Source organism: Anolis sagrei, chromosome 1 (genome assembly GCF_037176765.1).
Source record: "Anolis sagrei isolate rAnoSag1 chromosome 1, rAnoSag1.mat, whole genome shotgun sequence".
Lineage (NCBI taxonomy): Eukaryota > Metazoa > Chordata > Lepidosauria > Squamata > Dactyloidae > Anolis > Anolis sagrei.
Genome location: NC_090021.1, coordinates 148,927,330 through 148,937,661, shown reverse-complemented (window position 1 = coordinate 148,937,661; position 10,332 = coordinate 148,927,330). Strand labels below are relative to the sequence as shown.

The 10,332-nt window shown below is 42.7% G+C and overlaps 1 protein-coding gene across 1 annotated transcript in view; it reads left to right on the top strand.

The window, feature by feature from the left end:
* Nucleotides 1–5,788: 5,788 nt before the first annotated feature.
* TNFRSF21 (TNF receptor superfamily member 21) overlaps nt 5,789–10,332 on the top strand; it is a 33,935-nt gene continuing 29,391 nt past the window's right edge. Inside the window, exon 1 of the mRNA XM_060785270.2 lies at nt 5,789–6,323. Coding sequence (XP_060641253.2) covers nt 6,279–6,323 — 45 coding nt within the window. The 5' untranslated portion in view covers nt 5,789–6,278. The remainder of the gene's footprint in view (nt 6,324–10,332) is intronic.

Below are 10,332 nucleotides of genomic sequence, written 5' to 3'. Positions count from 1 at the left end.
GGCGGGGGGAGTGATGGAGTGTGGGGTTGCGTGTGTGTGTGTGCGGCGGCGGGGGGAGTGATGGAGTGTGGGGTTGTGTGTGTGTGTGTGTGCGCGAAGCGGCGCGGCGGGGCTTGGAGTGGGCATGGTTTCCGCAAAGGGAACGTTGGCCGGAAGGCTATGTGCGCGCGCCAGGGAACTTGCGGCTGGGCGCCAATGCACATGTTCAGTTGTTTTGCCGTTTTGTGAGTGTGTTGTTGTGTTGTTTTTCATTTTGAGTAGATATGTTTGTACCTTGTGGGTTGTGTTATAGGCATGGGAATTTTGGTTAAGTTTCGTTGGGTTTTTTTTTTGAGTTTTGTTTTTTTGCCGTTTTGAGTGTGTTGTTGTGTTGTTTTTCATTTTGAGTAGATATGTTTGTACCTTGTGGGTTGTGTTATGAGCATGGGAATTTTGGTTAAGTTTCGTTGGGGTATTTTTGAGTTTTGGTCTTTTGCCATTTTGTGAGTGTGTTGTTGTGTTGTTTTTCATTTTGAGTAGATATGTTTGTACCTTGTGGGTTGTGTTATGGGCACGGGAATTTTGGTTAAGTTTCGTTGGGGGATTTTTGAGTTTTGTTGTTTTGCCGTTTTGTGAGTGTGTTGTTGTGTTGTTTTTCATTTTGAGTAGATATGTTTGTACCTTGTGGGTTGTGTTATGGGCATGGGAATTTTGGTTAAGTTTCGTTGGGGGGGGGGGTTGAGTTTTGTTTCTCCGTTGGATGCCCCTAACAAATTTATATATATAGATTTAGTAGCTATGGAAGATAAAACTAGACTAAATCAAGGCTTCATCTTAGTCAGGGTGATGACACTTCCTGCCAGTGGTAAAAGAGGTAAAGCACATTCAACCACAGAAGGACTTGTGCAGGTAGAAGACACCGTGCGGAGACCTCTGGGTTCAAATCTTAACAAGTCATGGGGGCCAGTTTCTGTCAGCATAATAGTTGCTGCTGAGAGAAAATATTAATGCACTTTTATGCTTCTTAGAGCAGTGGTTCTCAGACTGTGCTCCAGTGAGCCCTTGGGCTCCGTGAAAGGTGCTTAGGGTCTCCGCAAGTTCCCAATTTCTTCTGGGTCTCTGCTATTATTATTATTATTATTATTATTATTATTATTATTACTACTACTACAAGGGATGGATGTCCATCTGTTGGGGGTGCTTTGATTGTGCTTTTCCTGCACAGCAGAAGGGGGTTGGACTGGATTGCCCTGGGGTTCTTCCACGGAAGTACTGTTAAGTTTATGTTGGTTAAAATTGTTCTTCATTTTAAATATTGAGTTATTATTATTATTTTTTGCACTGTGTTAATTAGTTCACACAAACACTCTCCATCTATTTCCCACTGGCCTGGCCCATGCCTGATAGATACACTATATATATATATATATATATATATATATATATATACACATACGCACACACACACACACTTACACACACACACACACATTTATTGGGGCTCCATAATAAACTTTTGCTTCAAAAAGGGCTCTACAGCTGAATACGTTTGAGAACCCCCCATCTTAGAGGAAGATAAGTTGGCATTTATGCCATAAATGCCAACATGGGACACACAACAGTTGTGGTAAAAGCTATACTGAAACACAAAGGGTTTGGACAATACCATTTGTTCAGACATTTGGCTGGGACAATCAAAGACTGGAGGAAGCCATAAATGACTGTTTATATTTAGACTGGATGAGCTTAAGTAGGTAGGGCCTTTCAGAATGCAGAGGACTAGAACAAAGAAATGCTTAATTTTCTACTGTCTATTAACCAATAAAGTACTATCTGCAAGACAGGGATTTTTTTAAAAAAACAAAATTGTTAGACTGCCTTGAAACTTCAGAGAAGAGTACATATTACAAGCATCTCTTGATAAATATGATGCTGAAATGTAGTTTTCTAAGTCCGGAAAAATGCCTGGCAAGCTCGCTAACTGTGAATGGCAAGTCATTGAAGACCTCACCAAGACGAAGGCAAATGACAGAGACTTTATTCCAATGGCACAAAAGGGACACTTGTACAGCATGGATGCTTGTAGGGTACAAGTGTAAGGCATGATCATAAACAGACATTTTTATATACATAAGCTTCTATTCACCACCACTGTTCAGTTTTGAAAATTCCCCCTCTCTCTCCTGATTGGCCAGCAGCCTCTTGTAACCTGTCAATAAATAGCTTTTGGCATCTTGACCACACTCTGATATGAGCATAACAAAGTGTAGAATAACATTAAAACCATAGTGAGAATCATAGTACGTATCACAGTTGGAAGAAATCACATGGACCATTCAGTCCAACCCACTGCCATACAGGAAATGCACAATCAAAGTTCCTCTTAATTGTTTGCTGAAAGTGATTTTACTACCTTAACTTATTGGAGAGTCATGTTTTTTATACTGTCAGATTTTAAATTTTTATACAGATTTTATCAGTCCTTTGGGTATTTATGAGGTCAATTAACTACATGTCTTAGCTTAGATTGTTTTATTGGATTTTAACAGCTCTTTATTAATTGTTGTTTGTTTTGTTTTATTGTTATTTAACATTGTAGATGACATTGAATGTATGGAATTTTTAGATACTATAGGATGAGCCAAATCAGAAAGTTATGGGAGGCAAAATGGAAAGGCTTAATTTACAGAATAAAGGGGAAAGATAAATATAAGGAATTAAACAAGATTATCTTCATGATCGGACAATCATAATAAGTACAGGAAAATTTGTAAATTTTTCCCAGGGAGGGGAAGGAGGAAGAGGAGAAATGATGTAAATATGTGTTACTAATGGAAAAAAAGTTTTGAATGTTTGTATAATTTTATGTAGCACTATTCGCAATAATTTTGAAAATAAAGAAGACAAAAAAGAGATAAAAGAATGTATGCAATTCTTTTGTCTTCAGAAGCCATCCTGAGTGTCTTTGTGAGAGAGAGGATGGGTTAAAAATATCATTTATTTATTTATTTATTTATTTGCTAAGCATAGCTTTTGTTGAATTTTCTTGGTGTATCTTTGACAACACTTTATTATTATTGTTTATTTATACCCTGGTTTTCTCTCCAACAAAGAAACTCCAAGCGGCTTACATTAAAAACCTTTCAGTACAACTGAGTCTGCAAATACACACATATTCAAACAGAATTAAAAATAAGAAATCAGTTAAAATGCACAGCCACCCCCTGGTATGCATGATTGTAAGGTACTGGTCCATAACGTTGGCAGAGGCCACTAGGGGGCGCTAGAGAGAGAGGATAGTCCATTTTACAAGGGGGGAGTTGGAAGGAGAAAAACAATTTCTCTCCTGAGTCCCCTTGAGGAGATAGGGTGGCCTACAAATAAAGTATTATTATTATTTCCACTGTTTTTCACTAGTTATTCCCCCCTCCCCATTTCATTAGTGAAGGTTGTTTCTAGGATGGGGACATGGGTGGGGGGAGGGATAACAGGAAAACAGGGGGAAATTGTTTAATAAGAAGAATAATAAACAATAAATAATAACAATACTTCTGACTTCACAATCATGTTAAAAAACCAAGTGTGGATTGTCGATGTTGCAGTTCCAGGTGACAGCAGGATTGAAGAAAAACAACTGGAAAAGCTGACACAATATGAGGATTTAAAGATAGAACTGCAAAGACTCTGGCACAAGTCAGTAAAGGTGGTCCCAGTAGTGATCAACACACTGGGTGCAGTGCCTCAAGACCTTGGCCTGCACTTAAACACTATTGGCGCTGACAAAATTACCATCTGCCGACTACAAAAGGCCACCCTACTGGGATATGCATGCATTATTCGCTGATACATCACACAACCCTAGACACTTGGGAAGTGTCCGATGTGTGATCCACTACAACAGCCAGCAGAGTGTCTGTTGTGGACTCATCTTGTTGTGTTTCTAATAATAATAATAATAATAATAATAATCTTGATTTATACCCCACCACCATCTTCCCAACCGGGACTCAGGGACATCTAACACGAGGCCAGGCCCAAAATTGTAACAAAACAAATACAAATATAGCAAATAAACTACAAAGAAACAAAATATCATCAAAATAAATACATAACGAAATAAAATAAACAGGATTTTGGAGAGTAGCCATACAATCATACACAGTTGCTCCCCCTCAACGGTTTTTGTCCCCAGAGTATATTTCCCCACCTTTATGAAGGTCTATTTTTATGACCCCGTTCCTTTATGAGTTTCTCCTTCACAAACAATCTGCTCCATCCATCTCATCCTGATTTTAGTATTTTAGTTTTTATCTTGCACATGTGGCCAGCACATTGTTATTTCACTGTGTATGATTTTGCTTTATAGTGGGGGTTTTTTTGTACTCATATGTTATATGTATTTTACAGTGTTGCTATTGTGTTTTGGTTTTACTTTATTGTAATATGGTGTTGGGCTTGGCCTCATGTAAGCTGCCCTGAGTCCCCATTGGGGAGATGGTGGCGGGGTATTAAATAAAGTTTATTTATGTACGAGGGGTATTTTTTAAGTAAGGTCCATTTTGTTGTAGACACTAGTAGTTTGCACGCATACCACAACGAGCACATGCCTCGGGAACAACTGTGCTCAGTTTCCGCTCTGTAGCTAACCTGTACGGTTCTGTTCTGTGCTTTAAAAATGTTTAAGACTATCAACTCACCCTCTGCATGTGAGGTTCGCTCAGTGATACGGTTTTTGTCAGCAAGGAACCTGCCTGCTGCAGAAATTCATCGACAGATTTGTTAAGTGTACAGTGATACTGTTATGAGTGAAAGCAAAGTGTGTAAGTGGGTACAACAATTCAAAGATGGCCGTGACAACGTCCATGATGAGGACCGCTCCGGTCGCCCTTCTTTGATTACAGTAAACTCTTGGTTATCGGAGCAGGCGGCAAGTTTTTATGAAGAGGGTATTTTAAAATTGGTTCAGAGGTATGATAAGTGTTTGAACAAACTTGGCAACTATGTCAAAAAATAGAGTGAAGTATGTACTTTCTGAAAATAAATTTACTTTTTTGAAATAAACTTTCGTTGTGTACTTATGTTCAAATGGACCTTACTTAAAAAATACCCCTCATATTATTATTATTAAAATGACATAAAAAGAAATAAGACAGTGGGCGGGTCAGATATATTAAAAGTGAAATTGATAAAATTTGATAAAACCCTGGATGAGGTGGGTAGAATATGTTTCTGAGGGAGAATGTGTTTCTAAGTGGGGGAACTCAAAAGGACCAAAAAAACAATTGGGCTAAAACTTCAATTAAGGGCAGGGGGATTTAAGTCAGGCCTGGGCAAACTTGGGCCCTCCAGGTGTTTGGAACTGTGGCGTTAGGAATGGTGGGAGATGAAGTCCAAAACACCTGGCAGGCCCAAGTTGGCCTAGGTCTGGCTTAACTCCTTCCACCACCCCCTCCCCAAATAAAATGGACTATCCTTCTCTCTCTAGTGCCCCCTTTTCAAAAACCACAGTTAAAATGGATAGCCTGACATGCTTCTAAAAACCTTCTTTATACCAGTTTATGGACTCATTGTCCGGCAGAGAACTAGAGGCCATACAAAGCCCCGAATGGAGAGGCCTGGCGGGGTCATAACTGTGGGTACAGTCATAACCATTTGTGTGGGGCGAAGAGGAGCCTCCCGCGCGACGCCCCGCGCTCGCTGCGCGCGCCTCTGAATCCCTGTGATGAAGGCCAAGCTGGATGCGTCCGCCTCATAGGCCACGCCCCTCTTTCCCTCGCCACCCCCCCCCCCCCCAATATCTAGCGCATCTTGGGCGCTCCCTCCCTTAGCACCCTTTTGGGAGCGACCATTCGTCCCACAAAGAGGGGAGGGAGCCAGCAGAGCGACGTAACGCAACAAGAGGAGGCCCCGCCCACTTGGGCGCTCCCTTCTCTCATTCCGAAGCCGGCCGGCCTGAGGAAAGGCAGGAGAGCCAGGGAGGTGCCTCGCGATGGGAAGCCGGCCGCCTTGCCTCTTCTTCTTCCTCCTCCTCCTCCTCTTGTCGCGCGCAGCCCTCGCGCCCCGCCGCGTGGACGGCTGGCCCCGCAGCCCCGCGCGGACGGTGGCCGCGCGCCCCCGCTGAGAGAGAAAGAGAGCGCGAAAGAGAGCCCCTCACCACACACACACGCGCGCGTCTCCGACAGATAGCGCCCGCGCGCAACGAAGCAAGCCGAGGCCATGGGGCGGCGCGGGGTCTGGTAGATGGCCTTCTCGCCTCCCGACCCGGGGCCCCCGCGCGAAGGGACACCGCCGCCGCCGTCATGGGGCCGCACCCCGCCTTCGCCACCCTCTGGGGCCTTCTCCTGGTGAGTCTGCGGGAAAGGCAGGCAGGCAGGGAGGGAGGCCACTCTGCACATGGGCAGAGGGGTACTGAAAGGAAGAAAGGAAGAGCGGGGAGGGGGGCGACGCCTTGCTGAGGCCTCGCTCAGGGAAGCCCGTTTGTGGTTGCCAGGAGACAACAGGGGCCTTGCCACAACTATAAGCCCATCCTTTCATTTTGTATAAGAAACTAGAACTCTCCACATCCTAGGGCAGACCCCACCAGTAGTCAAGCTTGGTCATGATAGGTCTGTGTGCCAAGTTTGGACCTTAGAGGGTTCACAGGGCCCTTCCACACAGCCATATCACCCAGGGCCCTTCCACACAGCCCTATATCCCAGAATACCAAGGCAGAAAATCTCACAATATCTGCTTTGAACTGGGTTATCTGAGTCCACACTGCCATACATTCCAGTTCAAAGCAGATATTTTTTTCAGCCTCAGGACCCTTCCACACAGCCCTATATTCCAGAATATCTGCTTTGAACTGGATTATCTTGAGTCCACACGCAAACAATAATAGAATCCTAGAGTTGGAAGAGACCTCATAGGCCATCCAGTCCAACCCCCTGCCAAGAAGCATGAATATTGCATTCAAAGTAACCCTGACAGATGGCCATCCAGCCTCTGTTTAAAAGCTTCCAAAGAAGGAGCCTCCACCACACTCTGGGGCGGAGAGTTCCACTGCTGAACAGCTCTCACAGTCAGGAAGTTATGTGGGGTTTTCTGCCTTGATATTCTGGGATATAGGGCTGTGTGGAAGGGCCCCCAGACTATCAAGGCAGAAGAACCCACAAGATCTGAGGCTCCCTCCACGCAGCTGAATAAAATCCCACATCTGCTTTGAACTGGAATCTATGGCAGTGTCAGCTCAGATAACCCAGTTCAAAGCAGATATTGTGGAGTTTTCTGCCTTGACATTCTGGGATATAGGAGCCCCCTGTTGGCGCAGGTTAAACCACTGAGCTGCTGAACTTGCTGACCGAAAGGTTGGCGCTTCACATCCTGGGAGTAGAGTGACCCCCAGCTTCTGCCAACCTAGCAGTTTGAAAACATGCAAATTTGAGTAGATCAATTGGTACCGCTTCACCGGGAAGGTAATGTCACTCCATGCAGTCATCCTGGCCACATGACTTAGGAGGTATTTACAGGAAGGCTCCTTCCACGCAGCCCTATATCCTAGGATATCAGGGCAGGAAATCCCACAATATCTGTTTTGAACTTGTTTATCTGAGTCTACACCAGGGGTCCTCAAACATTTTAAACAGAGGGCCAGGTCACAGTCCCTCAAACTATTGGAGGACCAGATTATAATTTGGAAAAAAAAAACATGAATTAATTCCTATGCTCACTACACATATCTTATTTGTAGTGCAAAAAACACTTTAAAACAATACACTCATTAAAATGAAGAACAATTTTTAAAAAATAGAAACGTATTAGTATTTCAATGAGAAGTGTGGGCCTGCTTTTGGCTGATGAGACAGGATTGTTGTTGTTGTTGTTGTTGTGTGTTTTCAAGTCGTTTCAGACTTATATTGACCCTGAGCGAGAGCCAGGTAAATGACCTTGGAGGGCCGTATCTGGCCCACGGGCGTTAGTTTGAGGATCCCTGGTCTACACTGTTATATATTCCAGTTCAAAGCAGAAAATTGGGGATTTTATTAAGCTGTGTGGAAGGGGCCTCTGTTCCTTCCTGGAGAGGCGATCCCAGGAGGTGGTGCTGAAGGTGGTGCTGGTGCCTGTTTGGTATCACATCTATTTTTTCCCTGTTGTTCTAAAATGTCAATTTTATGAATAAATTCCAGACCTAGCAAACTAATCATCCATGCAGTGAAACTGGTTCCTCTCAGGGTCCTTCCACACAGCCATACAACCCAGAATATCAAGGCAGAAAATCCCAGAATATATGCTTTGAACTGGGTTATCAGGATTCACACTGCTGTATTTTCCAGTTCAAAGCGGAAAATTTGGGATTTCATTCAGCTATGTGGAAGAGGGGCTCCAGTCTGGTTCCAAACTGTATTAATGTCAGTGTAAATGTGCCCAGAAAGAGCTTGCACAATACTATTGACTCATTTTTTACTGTTTATTAGTTATCTTGGTATCCTGTTTCATCATAGCAACAGTAGATCCGGTCAAAAGGGCATGACTGGGTCAAGATTAATTTGGCTCCTTCTACACTGACATATAATCCCAATTTTCAGATCAGATAATCTACATTATCTGCTTTGAACTGGATTATCTGAGTTTACACTGCCATATAATCCAGTTCAAAGCCAATCATCTGGGTTTTATATGGCAGTGTAGAACAGGCCTCAGTCAATTTCATGGCTTAGTGGGACTAGAATGTAAATCTCTCAAACCCCATAATAACCATATAATCACTGCCCCAGACTTAATTGTTCGTTTATTACATTTAAGGGCCTTTCCACCTAGCCCTATATCCCAGAATATCAAAGCAAAATACCTCTCGATATCTGCTTTGAACTGCGTTATCTGAGTCCACACTGCCATATATTCCAGTTCAAAGCAGATAATATGGGATTTTATTCAGCTGTGTGGAAAGAGCCTAAGATGTTGACGGGTGGCTTTGCCGGCTGCCTCCTCCTTTGCTTCTTTCCAACACTGTTTATCAACATTGATTCTGGTGCAGCGTATTGTCAAATGTATTTGTCCACAGACCTCAGTACTGTTTGCTGCACTGCCAGTAACTTCATTGGTTCAGGCAGGATCTTTTCCTAGCTCAGATTGAAGTGTCCTTTCTTTGCAAATATTAATGGGTTGATATTGGCGAGAAATACATTTTAAAACCCATTATTAAGATCAACAGTATTCATTTTTTTCAGGAGGCCAGTATGACAAAGCATAAAATGACTATCTTGGTCTTCTCATTTGTGTTGTCAGCAATGATGGCATTTTGTTGATTCTCTAGAAATATCTGGTGGTAGCTGCACTTGCATAGCTCACTCGGTGAACTGTTGTCTTGTTATGACATTTATATGCTCAGCATTTTTCAAGGACAACATAAAGCCTGGTTATCATTTGTATCACTGTTCCCCATAGTTCCCCTTGTAAAACGAAACATGTTCATTTGTGATCTGATATTAGAGTCAGCCCCCCATATCTGCAGGTGTTAGGGGTGCAGGGCCCCTGTGAAAATGGAAAACCAACCACTAGAGTTCCTAGAGAAGGTGCTCTTTCTAGGAATCTCTAGGTGCTGCAATGCAATTCTATTGTTGACTTCTGGTGGAGACTTCTTAGAGCAGTGGTTCTCAACCTGTAGGTTCCCAGATGTTTTGGCCTTCCTAACAGCTGGTAACTGGCTGGGATTTCTGGGATTTATAGAAATCACATGGGGACCCACAGGTTGAGAACCACTGCCTTAGAGAACATATTGCTTAATCAAGTCTGCAAAAATGATACTCACAAAAGCTGACTATATTTCTGGAACAAAATATCCTTAAGTGTTATTTCCCAAACATGTTGTACAACCCCCATATCAGTGAGGCAGGAATCCGTGATATCATTTATCTGTGTCTAACAAATATGTCCGCTCTAGCTATTTTCGAAATCCTCAAGCATGACTTGAGCCAGAAGTCCTACATTTCAACAGGGATCACTTTATTTGTGGGTTTGCATATCCATGAAAATGCATTCTCTGTGAATGGAAGGTTGTACTGTAAATTATTTTTGTCTTTTCCAAGGATTTTGTGTAGCACTTGTTGAGAAAAGTGTCCCTAATCCTAGCTGGTTCTGGTATATGGGAAAAACTCTTGAAGACCACTTCATTTCTAGTCAATACAAAAATGTGTTTGTGACTTAAAGTACTCAGCCCCAAAGACATAGCTGTTGTAGCTTATCAAGTCATTTTTAAAGTTACCCTGTTTCAAAGAATTCCTATACAATATAGTTGGAACATTGAATTGGCACATGTATACTTTGCTAAATTATATCCCTTGGCACAAAACCAATTTGAGTCAGCATTGTTCAGCT